Here is a 22,460-nt window from a genome sequence, read left to right as displayed (position 1 = left end):
ACATTGTTGCCTGCTTGTACGAGCCTGACCAGGAATTGAACCCATGACCCTTCAGCCTGAGGGATGATGCTCCAACCAACTGAGCCATACCAGCCGGGGCTGTTTTAATGGATTTAAATCTTCCTGTGCTAGATGTTTCTGGGATCTCTCCTTAGTCTCTTGCTCCATTTCTCTCATCCATTTTTTGTTTGTTTTAATGATCTAAATAATCTTTTATATCAATGGTTGGAAAAACTGTATTCTGTGTGTGGGTGTGCGTGTGTGTGCCTGTAACTGCTGGCTGTGTGTAGCATCCCAAAATTTATCTGCAAGGTAGGAAGGGTGGTGGTGAAATGCTTTCTACTTCCACAGGTGAAATAAAAGGGCTGCATTATTTTTAAACTCATCAACTGTCCAGCGCCAAGCCCCAGTAGACTCAGGGGAGAAAACAAACCCAGGATTTATTTCAGTGAGAAGAAAAAAAAAAAAACCCAAAACACTAATATGCCAAACCACTGCTAATTTAGAGAGCTGAAAGGAAATGACTAGATGAAATAAAATCCAGAAATTTTTGAGCAGTGCTGAAGAGCATTCTCGTAAAATGTACCTACTTTGCATGGTTGTATGCTTCAATCTCTTCCAGTAATACGCTGTCATTCAAAGAGAAAGAACTGGTCTTGGCCAAAATTTTAAGTACCACGCCAGCTTCTGAGCCAACAAAGATGACAGTGTGGTTCTGGTAGGGTCCGGCAGAATGGTCAACAGCGATGGCTGTCAGTCTGTACCTGCCAAATGAGGTGAGCCAAGTCAGTGTGTGAGGCCAACAGGAAGGGAAGGTACTGGATGAGAGTGGGTCACCCTTTCTGCTCAGCCTCACCTGATCCGAGTCTTTGTGAACCAGGGCTCCTCTGCAATGGGGGGGACGGCAGAGTCCATCAGGGGGTGGGACTTGATGAATGACAGGGTCTCATCCGGGAAGTCAATGGAGGTTTTATAAGCTTCAGCAAGGCCATGCTTCGCACAACAGCCAGGCCTGAAAGAAAAACCGTGTTTTTTCCCCCTGTATCACGAATTGTATCTAAGGAATAAGTTAAGTGTCCATTCTGAAAGAAGAGGTCAAGAATGAAAGAAGAGTAAGTGAAAACCAAAGAGCAATGCTATTTCCCCGATTCCAGCGGGTTTTCCACACTCATGCTCCCGGGTTGTGCTGACTGACTGCCTGTCTACCACGCTGCACAGGGAGCCCTTCCCCGCGTGGGGCATTGCCCCCGTCTGCTCTCTGAGGATGGATGCTCCCAGTGGCCAGACGGTTTTGCTAAAGACAAAAACCCTTTTGTACAAAGACCCTTTTGTCTTTCCTTACCTTGGCTTTGGTACTTTGTCTTCGGGGACTGCTGTCCAAACAGAATCTGGAGTTTTCTGTTCTTTAAATCGTCCTTTGAATACTTTCTCAATGTCATCCATGCTAAATGCACAGACTGCAGAACCAGGAATGCTGCAAAGGGCAGAAACCATCAGAAAACCATCAGGCAACAACAGGCCTGTTCGCAGGTCCCACGAGAAGGGACAGACTGTCATTTGAGGTGCCCAGGATCGTTCTCACCTGTTGAGCTGTGTGGTGAACACCCCGACCACGGTGGGGATGCCATTGATCTGTATTATGTCTGTAATCGACTGCAGGACATCAAAGTAGAAAAACGAGTCTCCGGGCACAGAGCAGTTAAGCCGAGCCTTCAGGAATGACGTCCAGTGCTTCTCCAGGACCCGCTGGGAGCCACCCATGTCGTTTTTACATATGCGGGCCACACGGGAATAGACAGCCTGCCCGCGGGACAAAGCAGGGCAAGGGGTTATGAGCATGGAGGGGGAAGGAAAACCAAAAGCTGCTGTTTATTTATGGGAGGGACAAAACATGCTACCGCTATATCTGGTTCAAAAGAATCTAGCAGTCTTGTCTGTAGGGATCTGCAGACTAAGAATGTAAACGAGATCTACCTGTGAGGAAAAAAAGGGCCATTTTCCTGTTCTGCCAAACAAGCTCCTCGAGAAGGGAGCCATGAACCTCCTGGCGGAATGGAAACCATTCCTGCACTGTCTTGCACTTCACTTCCCCCGTTGCTACTGAAATGTGCCGTCCTTAAGCCTGGCGTAGCAGGAATTTAAACTCACACGGGCTTTTCCCGAAGCACTCCAAATTGAACAAAGGCCTCTACTTCCATCCTGCCTTTGACAGAGAGAAACAATAAACTATCGATGGACTGCTCAAGAGTTAAAGGAGCATCCCAAGCTCAAGGGGGCCTGGAGAGCACTCTCTGCAGAGACCGGAAAAATGAAACCATCTCAAGATCCAAGGCTGCTGTTCCCATTCAGGTTATTGTTCAGGTGTCTTTCAGCAATTATTCTCAGGATAAGCGACTTGCCTCTCTGCACATGGCCCAAATGCAGTGAGTGCTGGAGAGCGTGCAGAGACCATCTCTCTGCCGCAGTGGGCTCAGTTCCATGGGGGAGAGTCCACAATACAAGTCCGGCGCATATACTTGCCTTGCCTAAATTATTATGTTCCACAGCAATTTCTCGAAAGAAGAAGTAGACATAGTTTCCATATTCTATGGCATGAAGGAAGTGTGGCTCTGAAAGAAAAATTGCAAACAAACTGGTTCTGAAAGGGCAATTCAATTAGTGTACGGCCCTGACTGCTAGGCATGGCTGACAGATGTCACACAGCTACATTCAAGCCAATGAGAACTTCGATGCGCCAATGAGTGCGAGGAGTCCCGACATGGGTGAGTTGAAGCTCCAGGGACAGCAAGGTCTTTAATGTCAGCTAATGGGCTGTAAAAAGCCTACTGGGAACTGAACTACAGCAAAGGCCTTTGTTTCTACAGATTTATTCATTAATCTATTTAACTAGGGAAAGAAACCTCTTACATTGAGAATTTTTTTAAAATCTTGAATTCTACACTCCGAAGAATAAAATGATTCTGCAGATATGACCTAACTGATTCTCACTGCTGACTTTTCAGGATAGGTAGGTGAGAGTGGGCGAGGAATGCTGTGTGCGTTGAGAGTTTGGCAAATTGGCCCACTGAAATGGGATCTCTTTTTTTTTTTGAGGTCATCTAAGATAAAATCCTGGATGGATCTACTTTCTTGCCTTGGCTACAGGTGTCTTCATTCCCTGTCAATGTCTCTGTTTACAACCAAAGCAGCTTAGACGTGGTCTAAATAAACAATGCAAAGTCGGCCGGAACCTCCTGCTGCTCACGGCTCCTGCTCCCACCTGGCCATCCCACTACTCTTGGCGATCCCACAATACTGCTCTTTAAAGGTACCTTTTATCCATTTGGAGTCATATTTTATTGTACGAAGGGCGGATCCATCGCCCATGCTTCGATAAATAACAGCGTCACTGGCCAAGAAGTCAGCCACTGTGGCAGAATACAGCTTCCCATCTGAAACCAAAGTTAGAATTTGAGTAAAAGAATCATAATCATCCTGCAGTGTGTTGCCCTATGGAGTTTGTTATACTCTCTGGAGTGCTTTCGCCTGTTATCCCTATATATAGAAATAAAGCTAAATCTGATGCTCACAATCAACCTGTAGCAGGTTGGCCCATAAAATTACTTAATTTTATAACTGAAGAATCTAAGCATCAAAAAAGTTAAGCAACTTATTCAGGGTCACTGGCCTAGCTAACAACAGAACCAAGGGTCAGAATACTGTATTGTAATATGCTTACTTTTAATTCTTTTTTGGAAAATTTTCCATAGCTTTTAGACTTTGAAACACCTATATTGAGGGAGCTATCTCAGCTCTGAGCTTTTTTCTTCCTTTAAATTCCTTTTGCACCTTCAATGTCATTAATCATTTATATTCATTACACTAAAAGATCTTACCGGCAAAAAGGGCAACATTGGTTTGTCTGGCATCAAACGGGCATCTTGCCAGGCCACTAATTTCTTCCCCATCATACTCTAAGGTATTCAACTGCAAAAGAAAAATAAATAGCTCGTGTCACATCTGTTCAATGTGCCTGTTTGAAGGAATACTGTTTTATTTGTACGGAAGTTCTATTTGAAGAATTCTGTCTCTATTCTTCCATAGTGTTAGAGATAAAACAATTCCTAGGTTATAGTAGAAAGGGTTCAACTTTAACAGCATACTAGTAAGGAAAGAAAAATTACTGAACAAAGGCACATTTTATAAAGTATACTTACCCTATAGTATCTACACATGGGATTAAATGCATTGGTACCACATACAAAAACCATCTCATCGTTTCTTGGAACAAATACTTTAATAAAGTTGTGGCATTCATCCTAAAGAAGGTAATAATGACACTGATATTAGACATTCCATATGCTGATATTGCAGGGTCAAGACCGCAGAAAGAATGAACGTGGCAGGCACTGGTCTGTTTTACTCACTTTATGTTTGCCTTTCATAGCACAGTTTTCTCGATCCTGTTGCCTCGACCGCCATGTCAGCTTCTGCATTAATCAAGCAACACCCAAGTTCAATTTTTAACTATGAAAATTCTGGGAGGGGAGGGGGGCATTTTCCAAGTTCTGAGCAAATGCAAATAAAGTTGCCCACCACACTAGCTTACCTTGGTCGGTATTACTTCTGTTTTGGGGATTTCATTTAAGTTTACTGTATAAACTTGATCCCTGTTGGAAGCAAGGCAGTAAGTCATATCATGTGAATGCATAAAAACGTTAAGCTGCTTCTTATTTTATTTTTACAGATCTGCCTTTATTGTGTCTTAGAGATCATTTGGATTTTCTCTGTCTCCAGCAAAGTCAACAAAGGGTACTTTTTCATTAGTGAGAAGCTTTTATATATCACTATGGCTAGGGAGCAAAGAAAGCTCTTCTCTCCAGGCGTGGGTCAAGCTGCTGCTTGTATTAGCATAGGCATACTTCTAATATTTGCTCGAATAATTCCAAGTTAAAAAAGAATAAAAAAGATTATTTCCCCCTGCTGCTTTAGGAATGAAGAGCGATGTATCCTTTCCTGATGGCAGTAATAAAACCGCGCCGCCGAAGGGCTTTGCTCTGCATTTTGTTCCCGGTACACAACACTGACTCTTCCCTGTGAATATTTTTGGCTACTTGCGATTTTTGATCACAATCACATATTAGTTTTTCATGAACTAGACACATTAATGCAAGCACCACAAGAGAAAAGAATTTTAATCTAATAAACCAATGAGAGGAAAATTACCTGCCAGCAATATAAAGTGTGTCTCGAATTTTCAGCATCAGCTGAAAGTCCAGCCTGTGCTGCGATTCATTGCCTGAAGGGCGTCCTCTAAACACCGGATATTGCCTTGAATCTGCAAGTAAAAATGGGCTAAACCATCAGTCAGGATTATGGCGCTAAAGAATCAATATACAGCATTGATTAACTGTATATACTAGTTGTAGAAGGGTTTTAACCAAATTCCTCTCTTCGGATCTTGAATATAAATGAATAAGAGATGGTAAATGCCAGCAAATGGTCTTTTCCTTTTAACTGAAAATATATAACCTATACGTGGGCTGCTTTAGAAAAGCTCCCAACAAAATCGTCCCATTTTCTCCAGACACAATTGGGGATAAATTAACATGTAAAACATTTTTAAGACATATATATATATATATATAACTCTCTTTCTAAAAACAAATACGCTTAGAGAAATCAAAACCAGAAAATCTTCCTTCTTAGAAAAGGAGAATGTTCTTGGGATTACTTACAGTGATAGTCAACGGTATTGAGGGGCTCGTCGTCTTCGGGAAAGCTGACTGCCCTCAACTGGGAAATCATCAGGAGCAGCATGTAGGCACAAAGCAGGAAAAGCCTCATGGTGGGCCGCCGTCAAGTCAGAGCAGCCCCTCCTCAGGAATCCCACTTAGCTACCTAGAAAACAGACACAGTTTGAAAAGACCTCTATGCTGTGATGAACCTGTTTTCTTATTTGTAATCAGCTCGGTTTTCGCCACCAGCTCTCTCCAATGCCCTCCTCCCACCAGGAGCCCTGGCCATGGTAAAGGAGGTATCTTTGAAAACACAGGCAAGAGAGAGGCAGCGGGCCAGTCCTGATTAAAGCACCTGCTGGGCATATGGACGTTGTAGGCAAATTTGCAAGAGTCTTTGAGGTAACTATGTATGTCATCACAGCAAAATCCCCAGAACCACAAACAGAAATGCTGGCTGCTGACTTGGCAAGAAGATGGGCAATGTTGGGATTAGAATTTTAATTAAACTCCAATCTGCTTCCCTGCCCCCAGCCCTGAAATACATCCAGTAGAGCTTGCCTCTGCCCCTCACAAAATGCCCAGGCTGCCTTGCAAATATCTGGAGAGCTGAGGGTCCTTTCGCCCCTCATCTGATCTCTGCTTAAGGCATTGCCAAATTCCCAGCATTACTCAAGCCTGAGCCCTAAATTCTTAAGTAGAACAGTCCCCTAAGCTTAGTAATACCAACGTGGAAGCAATGACATGAATGACCTTGAATCAGGGTGAAAGGGAATTAAAAGAAATGAAATGATTTCACAATCAATCAATCAAGCAAAGCAGGGCAGGGATGAAGCGGCACAGCTGCCGCCAGACCACTGGGGAGGTCTACCCTTTTACATAAAACCATTTGGACGCAAACCAATACCCTAAGTACACTTGTCCTCTTAGCTTTATTGAACTTTAGAGCCACAGGGGGCCTTAGGGACCATCTAGTCCAACCTCCTCATTTTTCAGAAGAGAAAACCAAGGGCTGGAAAAATGAAGGGACTCACTGAATTCCATGAAGCTGTTAAGGGAAAGAGCTGAGTCCAGAGTCACATCGCCTGAGTCCCCACTCAGGCTCTTTTCATCAAATTAGATGATGGGTTTTTGTCTTCAAAAGTACTACATTACAAAACATCTCTCTGGGGTACTGAATACGTTCATTATTTTTATTGAAGTGGTGTTTCACAGGTGTATGCATATGTTAAATTTTATCAAATTGTATATTTACATATGTGTAGTATGTTTGTCAGTATCTCAACAAAGCTTACAGCATTAACTGTATACTATTAAGTGTCAAAAAAAATTTTTAAAGTCTTTAAATGCTATCCATTTATTAAAGAAATAAATTAGGGCCGTACTGGGCCAACGGGTTGAGTATTTTTGAGAAACTGTAAATGCTCCACTTTCCAATAATACCACCCCTTCCTCAACCAAAATAGTCACTTACAACTACTGTAGGGAACAGTGAGAACATTAAGGCTTATCTCCAGTTTCATGTATCTTAACTAAGAACTTTAGGGGAGAGGATAAGAATCACTTCAAATTCTGGGGGATTCCAAGCACTCAACCAGGTACTTAGCATGCTTCTTTTATCTTCTGAATGTTAAAGACACAGACTCATAGTACCCCACGCAATGCTTCACTATTCTATTTCTCACTAAAGTACAAGTCAAGTCTATGTGAGTTTTAGAATCCTAATTTTACAAAAAAGCGAGAACAATATGGTGATAGAATTTTTCTTCACGGATAAGTAATCCAGCAGTAAGTTAGAAGGATCCGGGCAGCGTCGTTCTGTACTCAGGTGAAAGAGTGTGGACTTTGCTGGCGGTCTGATTTGGAGAGAACTGCGTTACTGACTAGCTCATTGACCCAGCAAAGTTCCTTTAATTTTTCTCAGCATTAGTTGTTTTTGTTTTTTTAACATCTAGTATGAGGATAATACCACCTTCTCCACGGGATGAAAAAGAACTAAATGCCTTGCACATCCAGATTCTGAGCAAAGTTAGTCCTCCTCACCCATTTCCTACTGGACCCCATTCACGTGACCAACCTGACCGTAACAGTCTGAGAAGGGTCTGGGAAAAAGATGTCATAAAATGTTAAAGATATTTGGCCAAATTTCTTTTTCACAAATGAATAGTTATTTTAAAATACTAAGGGAATTATTTTTAGAATAAATGTTACCACTTGAGCCCTTATCGAAACTGGCAAAACAACTGAAAAGGAAAAACCAACAATGCTACCATCCTAACTCAACGACTCTGATGACTTGGTTCCAGTCTTCTCACCACATGCACCTATTTTCAATGATGACAAGATGACCTCTTTCAACCCGTCATTTATCCTGAAGCAGTGTCTTCCTGTTTTGCTTTGCCACGGTGTCTTGCCAGTTATAAAGACCCCACAGAGTTGAAGCAGTATGAAAATACAAAACGTTGCCCTAAAAACCAAATTCTGTTATGACATTAATCCCAAACTTCATTCTCTGGAAATAAAGTCACTGATGTTTCTGGAGGGTATTGGGAAAAATTAAGAAACACCAATCAGTCCTGAAGAAACTTAGAAATAACTGCATGGACACAAGAAGACAGTTCTGTGAATCTTTTTCCATCAGAACAGGTAAGTAAATGGTTCACATCATGGGGGCAGAGCCTGGTGCCTGGACAGCAGGGCAGGGAGGGGTCTCACCAGGAAGATTGTCACAGCTACCTGCGATTCCCATAATGAGGCCGAGGAGGAGCTCACTGCTGACTCACTGGCTAGCACCAAGCTGCTGGCTGAGTGATCATTTCCTATAACTCATCCATCTGACATGGCAGAAGGCAATTTCCCCTCAGACCCCGCCCCCCGCCAATCTCGTCCTCCAAAAATAAAGCCTCACCACTAATTGCTTCCTGTCCCTGAATACAGCCTTTTTTTTTTAAGAATTACTTTTAGATTTGCCATAGAAATTATAAATGGAAGTATTTAATGTAAAATACATATCAAAGTAAGGTTGAGTGGGGGAGGGAAGGATCTGGAAATACCTGAGAGAAAGGTACCAGGAAGGAGATTTATTTGTATGTAAACCCCTCAGACTACCTAGCTCTTACCTTACTGAGGAAGTATCTCAGAATTCTAGGGCTGAGTAGAAGCATGAAAGCAGTTATGCTGCAAGAGGGCCAGTTAAGAGGCAGGACAAAATGTTGGAAAAGAACGTAGTCGTGGGGTTCGAATAATCCAGGTTCAAGCTTACATGTGCCATTTCCTTCCTGGCTCTGGGACTTGGTTTAAGTACACATAACCTCTTTAAGCTTCAGTTTCCTCAAGTGTAAAATAGAAATAATTACATTTTCTACCTCATAGGCTCTTCTAAGGATTAAAAGAGATAATCTATATAAAATATCTAACATAGAACCTGATCCACAGTGAGTCTCTAGGAAATTTTTGTGAATATCATCGTGATGATTATTGTTATAGCTTATGGGGCAGAAATGCAAACACAAAAGCGGGGAGGAGAAATGTTTACCCTTTCGTCTTGTAAAACAATTTGCAAAACTGTTTATGTATGCCATAGTTACAAAGCTAGGAGGATGAAGGCACAGCTTCACAGACGCAGACACCTTGGAGGAGGAGGGAACCACCTTCCTATGTGTAAGCTTATAGTAAAGAACATAACTACATTATGTTATTCCTCTCAGCCAGAGAACAGAGATACCTCAGGATATTTTGTCATTTTTGGTATTATATCAACTTCTCTCATGTATCCCTGATGGTAAAGCCAAATTACAATGAGGAAAGCTCTCAAAAGGAGTGGAGAGCTACCAAGACAGCCAGGGTCTGAGTGGCAGGATCCTTGAGAGAAGGGTGGTAGAAGGAAAGGAGTCCCACACTCGGCACGTGATGTCACATTATGGGATTTGCCAATTCTTAAACTGTATACAGATGACAGGGCCGTTATAAGGAAAAGCCAAAAGTTTGGCAGTCTAAAGTTGACGTCCCACCAGGAAGGGATTCTAGTAAGTGTCTAAAGGCTCTCATCTGGGTCTCTGAAGATCTATACCCCAAGGAGAGGAGGCCAACATGAGATAGGCCAAACCTTACAAAACTCCACCTTGATCTCTGGTAAGCTAAGTCCTAGATTGAATAAATATTGTCTCCTCCTATTCTAGCTACTTGCAGAAAAGACAGAGTGAATCTTCTCTGGACAACAATAAAATAACATCATCCAGAGACTACGGTTTTTTTACATAAAATGCTCAATATTCAATCAGCAATTACTAGACATTTTAAGAGTTAAGACTAAGAAAGAAAATAAAAACAATAGAAATAGACCCATGGGTAAATATATGTTATCTGACATAGATTTACAAAATAACTGTGTTTATTTTGTTCAAGAAAAAAGATAAGATGGAAAATTTACCAAAGAAATGGAACCTATTTTAAAAGAATTAAATGGAAATTATAAAGCTAAAAAACACAATAACTAAAGCTTCTCAATAGATTTTTTAAGCAACATATTTCTTGCAGCTGAAGAAAGGATTTGTCAACTGGAAGATGGGTTATCAGACAGAAACATGGAGAGCAAAAAAGGATGGAAAAATAGGTAAGACAGGAAGAGATACAGAGAAGCTTTGGAAATTTCCAACATACTGGAATCCCTGAGAGTGGAGCGGGGTGGGGGGATAGAGAGAGAGAGAGAGAGAGAGAGAGAGAGATGGACAGAAGCACTATTTGACAAGATAATGGCTGCATCCTATTTCAAAAGTAACAAAAGACCGTTACAGGCCCAAGAACCCAGGAAGAGACCTTGCTGCTTGTAAAGCTCTCCCCCGGCTCTCTTCTGGAGAGGCTGTTTCTCATGGTCCATCTACCCCTGGATCTGAAAGGGGCGTCAGTCCTCCCTGTTTCCCAATGATTCTTTGAGTCCCTGGGCTTCCATGATCTTAGGGAAAAAAATCTTTGCTTACTTGAGGCTCTTCCTCTCCTCCTCTCTTTTAGCTGATAACTTCCTAGTCACTTTCTCTGAGAAAGACATTCCAAAGACTTTAGATATCAGCCATGGCTTCTTCACCTCCGAAACCACAACATCAAGCTTTATAGGCTTTGCTGCCCATCTCTTGTTTTTCCAGCCTGCTTGTCTGACCACTTTCACCACGACTGCTTGTCCTTCTCATCAGACCTTCTGTCCTACTAACTGCTCCCCCTTTTTCCAATTTAATAGCCTTCCTGAATCTTGACAATTTTATGCATCTCACCTGTAATAGTTCACAGTCACTCATTTCAATAATACATTTGACTATACTTCAGATTCCCTCATCTTTTGTCTCTGTGTCAGCCTTTCTTGCAAAGTTCTTACCCTGGATGAACTTGGCCATTCACCTTCTGCACCTGTCCCAGGGCAGCTGAGCCCTCGTGAAGACAGCCACACTCTGGAGCAGTTTGGTAGTGATATCACAGCATTCTTGATCACCAGCTACGGCTAGTTTTCTAAAACTCTGTGAGGAACCTATGTTTCTCTATTAGATTGGCTCACTCTCCAAACCAGTAAGTTTAATTTTTTTCCATTTTCTCCAAGGCCCTCATCAGTTCTCTCTCCTTACTCTACTGCAGTCTTCCCTCCTTCCTGCCCCTCCCCCAGCTACTTCACATAGAAAATAAAAGCTACAGACAGGAACTTCCTCCATACCCGCCTCCCGTTACTAAATATATCAACTTATCAGCATCTTCATCTAGTTTTTCCTCCCTCTCCTGTTTTAAGAGAAGATTTCGTTCCCCAACTCTGCTCCATGTGTGTAAACCCGACCCCTTCTGTCTTTCCTGAAACAGAAAAAACATCCTTTTATGTTGTTTTCTCTCTTTAAATATTCTATAACTTTGTATTGATTAAATACTATACACCAGCACTTAAATTTGCCACGTCTCTCTCATCTTTAAAAAAAAGGGGGAGTAAAAAGGGCCCAGTGCCCCCAGATCCTCTTCAGCCACCACCCATCCCTTTCCCTCCACTCACAAACACTGGGGAAGTTTTATGGTCCACTGTTGTCATTTCCATACCTCCTACTCATTCTTCTACTTCCTGTTTAGCTCCTCTCTCAATAAGGCTTTTCAGTAAAGTCACTGATGGCCTCCAGGTAACTAAATTAAACAGTCCTGTCTCATGTAATTGCTCAACAGCTCTAGAAGCAGCTGAGTGTCCACAGCTTTTCAAAACACTTCCTTTCCCTGCCTTCCCTTATGTCACATTCTCCTGCCCTTTACCTACCTTTCTGCCTGTCCTTTGTTTGCTTCCCATTCATTTTCTAGACAGAGCGAGAATTGCGCTTTTTAGAATGTGTCTTCAGATAACCTTATAATCCGATAGCTTCCCACAGCTCTTAGGAGACGGCCCAGCTGTCTGCAGGGTGGCCTTATGTGTTCTGAGTCCTGCCTCCTGCTTCAGTCTGCACTTGGGCTTCTAGCACCCTGGCTCCGCATCTGGCATGGAACGTGTCATGCCACCTACGTCCACCCAGCTTTTTCTTCTATTCTCCTCCTGGGTGGCCCTTCTTCTCTCCCAATCTTGGCCTCATTAAGTCCTCCTGATTTTTCAGAGCCTAGGGAACCTTCTTCTTAGTCCCTTGGGGCAAGCATTTCTCACAGTTGTCAGTTCTTGAGACAACTGCGAATGAGCAGTGAAGGAAGGAATAATCAAAAGAACTAGTCCCGTGTCCTGAATCGCCAAAGCCCTGCTGAATCTCTCAGGGCAAGATTAGCATTTTGGACTCTTGTCCAATTTAGATTTATTTAATGCTGTTAAATCAACAATAACAGCAACAGAAGAGGGCAGGAGACCCAGGGAGGGTGGGCACCCTATTCCCAGAAAGCAGCACTCATTTTTTTTTTAGTTGAGGGTGCTGTGAACTACTGGAGAGAATGAGGGTACAACCAGACCTGCAGCATGAGGGGCACCATTCACTCCACAGACCGTGAAGCTCCAGGGTGCATCGTCCGCACAGTAGTTTGCACGGTACTCTGTGGGAACGGCAGCCCCTGGAAATGCAAGGCTTACAGGTCCACCACCCAACGGCTCCACATGATCAAATGGAAGAGGAGCAAACGATGGGTTTAGTCAGATTGAAAAAAGAGCCAAGAGAAACAAGGTAATTGCTATTCCTTGGAGCCTACCGAGAGGGTTGTAACTGAAGGTCATTACGAAAGAGAGGTTTGTATTTCCACAGCATTTACACGTCTAAATTCCAGGCAGTGTGTTCTCCGTGGGGCTGTGGACTGTAATCAGTGCACAACACGAGGATTAATCAGGATGGAATGGCACCCAGGCCGACAGTACAACCTCTGGTGGACAAGAAGGTGAAAAGGATGATGAACCACCACTAGATACACATGGGTTCCGGGAAGCTCGTGAGTAAAGCTGAGGCAAGGGCCCTTCTGAGCAGTGTGCACAGGTGCTTGCATCCAGGCTCACCAAGTCACTGGACGGATGAGGTCTCTTGGGAGAGCACTGGCTCTCTCATTTAAGGAATCTCTACTGCCACCCCACCCCCACAATCCCCTCCTGCACACAGGCTTGGGGACGGGGTGCCACGAATGAACAATATATCCTCCCTTACTCTGGACGAGGAAGAGGTGGCAGAAAGGCCCTTAACTCCGAGACCCTTTCTCCCTCTGGGAGCTTGGGTGCTCAGGAGAGACAGAGGTTCCCAGCACTGCTATGTTGACGACACCTTATAGTTAACCACACAAAACTTTGCCCCAAGGCACACTGAGGAAATGACAGCAGCTCTCTGACTCCCCCTCCTCCGGGCTGCAGCCCTGCTGACACATCAGAATCTGGCAGGACACGCACAATGAAGGAGCAGGGAGAGCCGCCCTGGAGGCCTGGGACTCAGAACCGTGAGGAACATCTCAGAGACTCTTCTGCTCCCACTGACAACAGCAGCAGCAGAGGAAAGGGCCCAGGTACCAGGAGGTCTGGTGTCAGGGGTTGGCTGTGTGACCACAGACAGGTCACTTCACTTTTCTGGCTTGAGTTTCTTCATGTGATAAAAGGTGGGGTAAGTTGAAAGTGTAGGAACACTGTTTTCACTCTGAGTCCACAATATCTCTCCGAGGGCTGGAAGGGAGAATCCTACGTCCCCGTCCCCTGTCTACCCGGATAAACATCCTCGTGTAATCCCCACTGCTTCTCAGGCTCTTTCTCCTCTGCGTGCATTCCAGCATCTCCAGTGGTCCCCAAGCAAACAGTATGCCCCTGTTTTTGAGGCTGCCTCCGTTATCTCCCTGTCTCTCACCAACGTCTCCAGCTTTTTTGAGTCCAAGCCCATTGGCTCCATTTCCTCACTTAAGAAATATTAACCCACGTCAATCTAACTTCTGCTCTTGCCCATCAACATCTAAATGCCAAAATCAACTCAATCCTCATTTTAAATCTTCTTTCATTTCCCTGAGGAATTGAATCGTGTTGGTCCCTCCATCAGCTCTTGAAACTGCACCTCTGACTTTCGTTCTCTCTCTCTAGCTATTCCTTTGCAGCAGCCTTCCCGAACTCGCCCAAACACACACACCCTTACATGTGGTTCCTCCTGGCCCTTGAGTTTCACCCAACATTACACCCACCACCTTCGCTACCACCAGTGAATTGAGGAATCCCAATTCCCAAAGTCCAGCACAGCCCACACCCTTCTGTTCCAGATCCCACTGTTCAACTCTCTGCTAGATATTTAAACATAGGCAATTTAAATTTGGTATGTGCAGAATGAATTTAAGATACTTCGCCTTGACTTGTCCTCCTGCTAAATTCCCCAGAGAGCACAGGCTCTGAGCTCAGAGTGCCTGGGTTCAAGTTCATGCACTACCACTTACCAGCCACTGAGCCTTGGACATGCCTGTTACTTCACTTCTTAAAGACTGAAGTTTTCCTGCCTAATTATAGCACTAAGATTATGATTTTCAATGAAATAGTCTGTGTAAAGCACGTAGCCAAACCCTTTGCCCCGGGTAAGGATCCAATAATTACAGCCATTATCAATATTGTTGGCTTTGGTATCTTACTTATAGTCACGTGAGCCGTAAACCTGGGTGTCAACCTAGATCACTCCCTTTCCATCGTCCTCTCTTCCCAAACTGTCAGTATGTCCCATTGATTCTTTCTTGTCATTGTACCAGAGTCCACTCTTAACTGGTTCCTGCTTTCCTAGACTTCTACCTCATCCTCCACAAAGCCACCAGAATGACCTTTCCGAAGCACAAGCAGTGTCATGTTATTCCCCTGCCTAAAAACACTTCCATGGGTCCCAAAGAGCCATTTGGTAAAAGTCCAAATGCATTTCCAAGATTTACAAAGTTTTCCACAATCTGATTTCTTGCCAGCTTCTGTTTCAGCAATCAATGCTTCCCCACCTTAATCTCAAAGCAGTGTCTTCTGTGTACACCATTCCCTCTAAAATGCCCTTCCTCAAACCGTCTATTCATTGGTTCAAAATGCCCCTGGACATCTCCCCTCTCCCATTCTTCCTCCTACCCCAAATCCCTCTTCCTTGGCCACACTGCTTCCCTCAGGATGGCTGATCACACTATGATACCATGTAAATACTTCTGTTACAGAACTTACCACTTCCTAGTGACGTTACATATTTTCACATGTGCTCTATCAAACTGGGCTGCTTGAGGAATGGAGCACATCTTCCTCACCCTCTTTATCTCCAGCATCAGGCACAGGGCCCGGCACCTCAGAGGCCCTTGGTATTTACTGAGCAGAGGAAGAAATAAGTGAAGGAAGTGGCACACGTGACCAGACTCAACAGAGGCTCAGGTACCACATCAAGAGCACCTCTCCTCCGTCACCCCGAATAGCTGGGGTCTTAAGCCTCCTACTGCGTCCCTACGGCACTGGCCCACAGTCCTCACTGGCTCCCTGTCCATGAGCTCCAGGTGCTGCAAAGCCAAGAGGTTCTCACAATCAGCAACCGATGCCTCTTTTCACACCGTCCCATCATTAGCAAAGTGCTCTTTGATGCGCAAAAGATGGGCAACACAGGCCAAAGGAGTGATTTCTGTCACCCCCCAGAACAAAGGAAAGTAGACCCATCCCTGAGGTTAAAAAGCAGGACATCGTGGGATGGCAGAGAAGGAGCCTATTTGGCTCCCTACGACCCAACAAACAAAAATAAAATAAAAACCAGCTTGCCTAATTGCTGGCTAATGTTGGGGTTTCTGCAATAGGAAATTCTTTTCTTTGGCTGATAGCCTTTTTTCCCAGGTATAAAGTAGTGTTAGAGTATAATACAAGCCAGAAATCCATATGAATACATTCGTATGATTTTTTTTTCTTGCAGCTACATTCTGATGGAAGAGAAAAGAAAGAAAGGTGGCAGTAGATCCCACGGAAGGGAGGCAAGGGCACGCTGTGGATTCCAGAGCCTGCTGAATTCTTTAGTATTGCCCGGTTTTCATCACCAATGTTTTCCTCAAAGTTAGGCCACTTGTGTTTATTTTAATTATGTTTTGCATGCATGAGGGAAGCTGTCTATTTAAAGCAGCTTCCTGAAAATTAAAGCAGCTCTTACTGAAGATTTTGACTTTAAGTCTGAATTTTCAATGCTTCTGGACAAATATTAATAATTCAAAGGGAAATTGAACTGAAAAGGAACTGGGCAGGAAGGGACACGAAACAGGATCTAACCTGTCTTCGCCAAATTCTAAGCAAATCTGGACAAGGATCCCAGAATCTGACCTCTGGGGAGCAAAATCCTAGTGACAACCTGCCTACAAGTTTTTGCCTGTCCACCCTTACTGAAATCAGGTAACATTTTAAAGCTAAAACGTCCTAGAAACAGTCCTCACTTAAAATGAAAACAATACCAGAGACTAATGAGCCCTGTCTCTAAGCAGAGGGAATCTGCTCTCCAGGCAGATGACACCCACATTAACTTCTTGAGAGATAAAAATGAGGACTTGCTTTGTGAAAATATAAAACACAGGAACCTTCTACAATCACAAAAGGAAAACAATAGATGGCAGAAGGTGGCAGAAATGAGCACAACTATGTGTCGTTTTTCCAGGGAGGGCCATAGGGCTTTCAAGGCTAACGAGTAACAAGAGTAATTAAAAGCCTTTTCCTTGGCTGTCTCCTGCATAGAGAGGTCCCAGTGGAGGGAGGCGGGGCAGGGGGGGCGGTGCACACTGCTGCCCTTCGACTTCCAGGAAAGGAACCATCCCAGACAAAGGAAGGGCCAGGGTTCCAAGGGATGAGTGAAGGTGCCAAAGGACTAGGCCTGTCTTTGGACCAGCGGCTGATTCTACCAGATGACCTGCTAGGGCTGCCATATGGCCTGCACACGACATTCTGTTCAGGGTACTGGGGCCTGGGTCCATGCCTGGTTCTGCCCTGCGGGCGGGGATCACAGAAGTAGAGGCTGTTGGTTCTGATTCCACCGACTTGGGACGATGCCACCACAGCGGAGCCACGGCTTTGAGCATCCTCCACGGTGTCCTTTCAGGTTTTCAAAGAACATGACTAATACCCAGGCGAGGAAGGCCTGCGCAGGGGCCGCTGCTGATCTTCCTGGGAGAGGGTAAGATAAATTAAGGGACTTAGGATCCCAGAGTGGTTAAGCCGGCGCAGCACCCAGATGTCACGAGAGTGCAGTGATCTATGTTTATCATCACTGCCGACGACAAGAGGAATTTGCTGTGTATGAAGGAGCTCATGTCTTCACGTTTTATATTCTGCAAACCACCTCACCAGGGGTTCCCAGGTGATGTCATGGTTTAAAACAGTGGATGAAGGATTCACAGAAGGGTTAAACAACTCTGAGAAAGAAAAATGGTCTTTAAAAAAATTTTAAAGCCAAGAATTCCCGATCCAAGTCCTGTGGTTTTTCAGTTACCAAAAATATGGCCTTTGTATGTGCCCTCTGCATTTGAAAACGTAGTAACAGTTGCTTGTCTACGGCAAATGTGGACAATGATTACTAATTGCTCCAAAGGCTCTGGTAAAGCATTATCACTGTCCCTGCTCCCTTAGAAAATTCAGGTGATTTGTTTTTAAAAACATACTTTCTGGGTGTGGAGAACACGGGACTCACTACTGTTACAGATCCCTCTGAGTGTGTGTGTGTGTGTGTGTGTGTGTGTGTAAATATATGTGTCCACGCGTTTTGTCCCACTGATGGCAGTGAGATCCCAGGGAGTTAGGCTCAGCCCCACAGCCCTGCACTAAACATGAACCACCAATGAGAATAGTAACCCAGGTGAACTTTACAGTAAAAGCTCTCCAAGGGCCCACACTGGGCCTGAATCAATTCAAGGTGACTCACCCGTAGACCTTTGTCTGAGCTCCATATCTGATACCTGAGCTTTCCATACCTCTGGGTGCACAGAGGCAAAAAAGGAAGTTTAGGTAAATTGTTATCAAGTGCTGATTTTTCTAAACTGACTCAACACCCGGAGGGCTGGGGAACACTGGGCCCTTCATCCTCTGAGCTGTGGAGTCTGCCTGGAGGCCAAGCAGTGCAGTACCTACGTGGTCCCAAACACGAACTCTGGAGCCTGAATGCCCAGGTAGGAGTTCCGGCTCTTCCACTTAACTAGCTACGATCCTGCCTCTGGACCTGTAACCGCAAAATGGATTTGTGTAGACAAAAATAAAAACTAGGCCCCACAAAACCAGGTTCAGAAGCCATCTCACAAACAAGAGGCCTCGGCGGGAGCAGACGACCGCACGCGGATGCTTCTCTTAGTGCCCTGTGTTCTGGGTGTGCGGAGTCTCCGAATTCCACAACGAACCAGCTGCCGCCTCTCTGCCTTTGCGTGTGCTGCGCCCACCACCTGGAATGCGCTTCTGGTCCTTTCTTCTTCCTGTACCTGCCCTGGAGCAAGCCGGTGACCTGCTCTGTACCTCGGTTTCCCTGTCAATTGGGGAGAATACTAGCAGCCACCTCACAAGTCGCTGTGGGGATTACACGGGTTAGAATGTACCAGGATGGCTGGCACACGTGCGCACCAGGTAACCTGTTCAAGGCTGAAGGCATCGAGGAAGGCTTGTGTGGTTCTAGTGCTTCAAACATCACATCACCCTTATCTACTCTTATTCTTGCCTCTCTTTATGAATCACCCCAGGGGGATGTTACAGTAATCTTTTCCCAGACAGCAAACACACCTGGAGATAACAGCCAGTTAAGAAATCGGGATTCTACTCTTACTGAGCTTCTGAGAGGCCCCGAGATAGCCAATTCACTTCCTCCAGCTCCAGTTTCCTCACCTATGCAATGAGAGGCTGGGCTAGAGTCTCCGTAACCTGGAAGGCCCCGCCGAGTCAGTAGATTCTATGAGTCCGAGTTTGGTGTGAGTCACAAACTGTTCTTTACCAAAAGTAAAATGATTCTTAATTTATACTTCTAAAATTTTCCTATAGCATTGGCGTTGCCTAGGATACAGAGTGCATGCGCTCCTTCTGAAGCCCCAGACAGGAGGCTGCCAAGGTCCTGCCACGGACCTGTCACCGCAAACGGGCTCATGCGTGGAACACCGAAGGAGTCTCCGCTGGCACTTGTGAACACGGATTTGGCATTCGAATGGTGTCCCAGATGGGATGGCAGAGGATGCATTTTTCCCCTCACGATCGCGTGGCCTTGGGAAATGCTGCCTGTAGGAGCTGCCTCTAGCTTCCCTGGCCCTGAGGGGTAAAGTGGTGCAGGCCCTCCCACAGTCAATAGGTCACTTCCAATTTCTTCTTTAAATTCTTGAATATGCTTGTGGGAAGCTCAGATCATGTATACCCAGGACCTCCTGGTTTCTTAGCCTTCCCAAAAGTACTCTGCAGCTGATGGCGGTATTTCATTAACTTCTGTGAGGAGGGGTGGGGGGCGGGTCAGGAGCTCCCTGGCCTCAGTGATGTTCATCACAGACCAGGGATTGGTCAATGAGCTTCCACTTTTACAACATCTTATGCTTTCCAAAGCAAATGTGCCTCATCTGTTTCAGTCCTTAAAGGTTTGGGGCAGAAATTACGATCTCTACTGAACTTCCTGTCAGCCTCATGAAGACAGAAGTTAATGCTGGGTCTATTCTCTTCTTTATCTTTATAAACCACCACGGTTCTGGGTAACTGGTATCTATTGAGAGAAGGCTGGCCGAGTTAGTCGACGAATCTCCACTGTACAGAAGAAGAGTTAAAGCACTGCTTGAGGTTAGGCTGTTAATAAGAGGTTTCTGGAACATCTGTCTGCAGGTCCACTGCTCTATCACCTCAGGGGCTAATCTCAGACAGGCTCCAAGTGGATTTGTGTGGACAGAAATAAAAACTAGGTTGCACAGAGACAGTCAGAAGCGATCTTACAAAGATGAGGCCCCAAGCAGGAGCAGAGGACAGCATTCAGATGACGCTCTGCTCTCTGGACAGATTCCCCTCATTCCACAACAAACCAGCTTCTCCTGCCCCTCTGCCTTTGCGTGTGCTGCGCCCACCACCTGGAATGCCCTTCTGGTCCTTTCTTCTTCCTTTACATGGCCAACTCTTAATCAGAAACCACTTCCCACCAGGCTTTTCCCTCTTTTCCTCCTTCTGCCACCAAAATCTGGGCTTATTTTTATCGGTGCACGTACCAAACAATATTACATTTCCTTACTTTGTCGACTTCCTCTCCCCTCCCCTAGCCCCACACTGTGAGTTCCTTGAGTGCAGAGACTGGGTCATAAATAAATTCCTTTCATAGTGGTTGGTACACAGGTTTTTAACAATGAGTGAGTTTGTTAAGTGAGTTGAGTTGTGACTCACTTGTTTGCTGAGTTGTGACATGCAAGCCTGTACCTTATATCAAGGGGAAAAAAAGCTGAAAAATCTCCAAAGGGCACTATTCTCACTGATTGTGAACTGCTAGCGAGGGCCACCCAGGTCCCCAGCAGCGAACATGGACACCTCCCCTCACCGGAGATTATGCCGCAGCCTGAGGGGAAGGCATTCCTCTGACAGCTGCTGACCTGACCACAGTAGGACCTGGGCTCCCACTGAGCTCGCAGTCACTGGGGTGGGCCCAGAGGACTGCCAGTGCTCCGGTGTATGCTCTGGCCCGCTTCTTACAATGACCGTGCCTTGACCTGCGGTCACAGACTCTGTCCCAGTCACTGGAAGCATCCTGGGAGGTAAAGGAAAGAGTGCTGCTTTAGGCACGCCAATAGGCTGAACACTAAGGAAATGAGCTTAATTACCTTTGGAGGGAAAGGTGTGGCTGGCTTTCCTTACTCCACCTACTCTTTTTACAGACTTATGGCTCCTTGATGAAAGGAAAGGATTATAAAGCTACAGAAGGCGGGGGAGGGGGGGGGGTTGGGGTCTTTTGTATAAAGGGTACAGGGATAAAGTGGGTTTACAACCAGAGTAAACAAACCCTTTACACGGATTTGGAGAAGAAACACAGAAGCACCTCTGGGTTTTTTCCCTCGGTTGTGTTCTATACGGAGCTGGGGAGAGAGGAGAGCTGCCTCTCTGGGTCGCACATGCTGAAGGTTCCAGGGTGCCTTCACAGTGTCTGAACTCAGGGAGAAGCGGCCATTAACAAAGGCCCAATCTCCAACCCAGTGGGCATGGGGGGCGGGCCACTGCTTCCAGAGGTGCTCTAATCAGAGGTTCCCAGGCCCTGTGCTCTATCTCGGGTCAGCTGGTTACGCCTTCTCTGCCCACTTGCATCTTTCTGCAGCATTCAGCCTGCCCAAGGGACAGGAGGAAATAGAGGCCACTGAGAAGGACCGAAGGGATCCTACAGCAAGGGCATCTGTGGCCACCCCCACACACTGTCACCTCTTTCGAGGTGAGATAAGGGAGCATCGCTGCTGACTACCTCGCTGTGGTTTTTTAAAGGACAAGTGAGAAAATGTGAACAAAAATACTTTGTAAATTGTAAAGGTGCTATAGAAGTGTGAAGCAGTAGTATTATTATCAGTGCTTTCTTTAGTCGCAGCTTGCCTCAGCACAGTATACTGAGAGTGCTTATGCTTTGGCCCGAGTAAATGTTAACCTTCCTATTTCCATTCTGCAAGTCTCAGCCCCACGCAGCCTCCTGCCGTGGGCTCCCACTGTACTCTGGACCTGCACCACCTTCCGATGCTTCTCTGACTGGCAAGTTCCTAATAGTCCCTTAGGACCCATCCCCAATTTGAGCCCCTTTCCATCTCTCTCTCTCTGGTCTCTTTTTGCAACACTCCATCCATTTGGACTATAGGCTTACCATGGTGGGTAGCACTCACTGGGCCGTCTGCTTACTTGTCTTTCTGATTAGACTGAGTTCCCAGGAGGCAGAATTGATGACATATTAGTGGATATAAGCTTATGCGCCAATACAAAAAATATTTCCTGTGCCTGTTGCATTGAGAGAGCAGTTTGCCTAACAACACACTCGTTTTTGTTTTCACGCGACACACCTGGAGTTATATGTAATATGCACGTGCTGGAGGCTGGAAAAGTAGAGACAATAATGATCATAACAAGCCATGGTTGAATGCTAAGCAAGCGCTAGGCATTGCAATAAGCACCCCCTAGGAGGTTGGTGCTGTTTTTTCAAATTTGCAAATGAGGAAATAAAGAGGTAATCTGCCTTCAGTCGCACAACTAAGGATCGCGGCGGCTCCAGTGTCTGTGGTCCTAATCACTGCACCAGAAAAAGGTAATGCAGAAGAAAAGGAGAAAGAGGGGTTTGTAATTTATGAAGACAGAAATACTGTCTATTTGTAGTTTGATTTTAT

General features: G+C 45.2%; 1 protein-coding gene across 6 annotated transcripts in view; it reads right to left on the bottom strand.

Annotated features, from left to right (window-relative positions):
- The window catches only part of SEMA6D (semaphorin 6D), a 53,883-nt gene that overhangs the window by 8,987 nt on the left and 22,436 nt on the right, over positions 1 to 22,460 (bottom strand). For all 6 annotated transcript variants that reach the window (XM_045201717.3, XM_045201719.3, XM_045201720.3 and 3 more), the window contains exons 2-13: positions 5,718 to 5,880; positions 5,206 to 5,317; positions 4,589 to 4,649; positions 4,407 to 4,469; positions 4,197 to 4,298; positions 3,876 to 3,966; positions 3,312 to 3,431; positions 2,521 to 2,609; positions 1,583 to 1,800; positions 1,343 to 1,474; positions 857 to 1,012; positions 591 to 764 (exon numbers count right to left, since the gene is read on the bottom strand). In XM_045201717.3, the coding sequence (XP_045057652.1) occupies positions 591 to 764; positions 857 to 1,012; positions 1,343 to 1,474; positions 1,583 to 1,800; positions 2,521 to 2,609; positions 3,312 to 3,431; positions 3,876 to 3,966; positions 4,197 to 4,298; positions 4,407 to 4,469; positions 4,589 to 4,649; positions 5,206 to 5,317; positions 5,718 to 5,826 (1,427 nt within the window). In that variant the 5' untranslated portion in view covers positions 5,827 to 5,880. The remainder of the gene's footprint in view (positions 1 to 590; positions 765 to 856; positions 1,013 to 1,342; positions 1,475 to 1,582; positions 1,801 to 2,520; positions 2,610 to 3,311; positions 3,432 to 3,875; positions 3,967 to 4,196; positions 4,299 to 4,406; positions 4,470 to 4,588; positions 4,650 to 5,205; positions 5,318 to 5,717; positions 5,881 to 22,460) is intronic.

Source organism: Desmodus rotundus, chromosome 7 (assembly GCF_022682495.2).
Source record: "Desmodus rotundus isolate HL8 chromosome 7, HLdesRot8A.1, whole genome shotgun sequence".
NCBI lineage: Eukaryota > Metazoa > Chordata > Mammalia > Chiroptera > Phyllostomidae > Desmodus > Desmodus rotundus.
The sequence above is the reverse complement of the archived record's forward strand: the minus strand, read 5'-3'. Positions and strand labels throughout refer to the sequence as shown.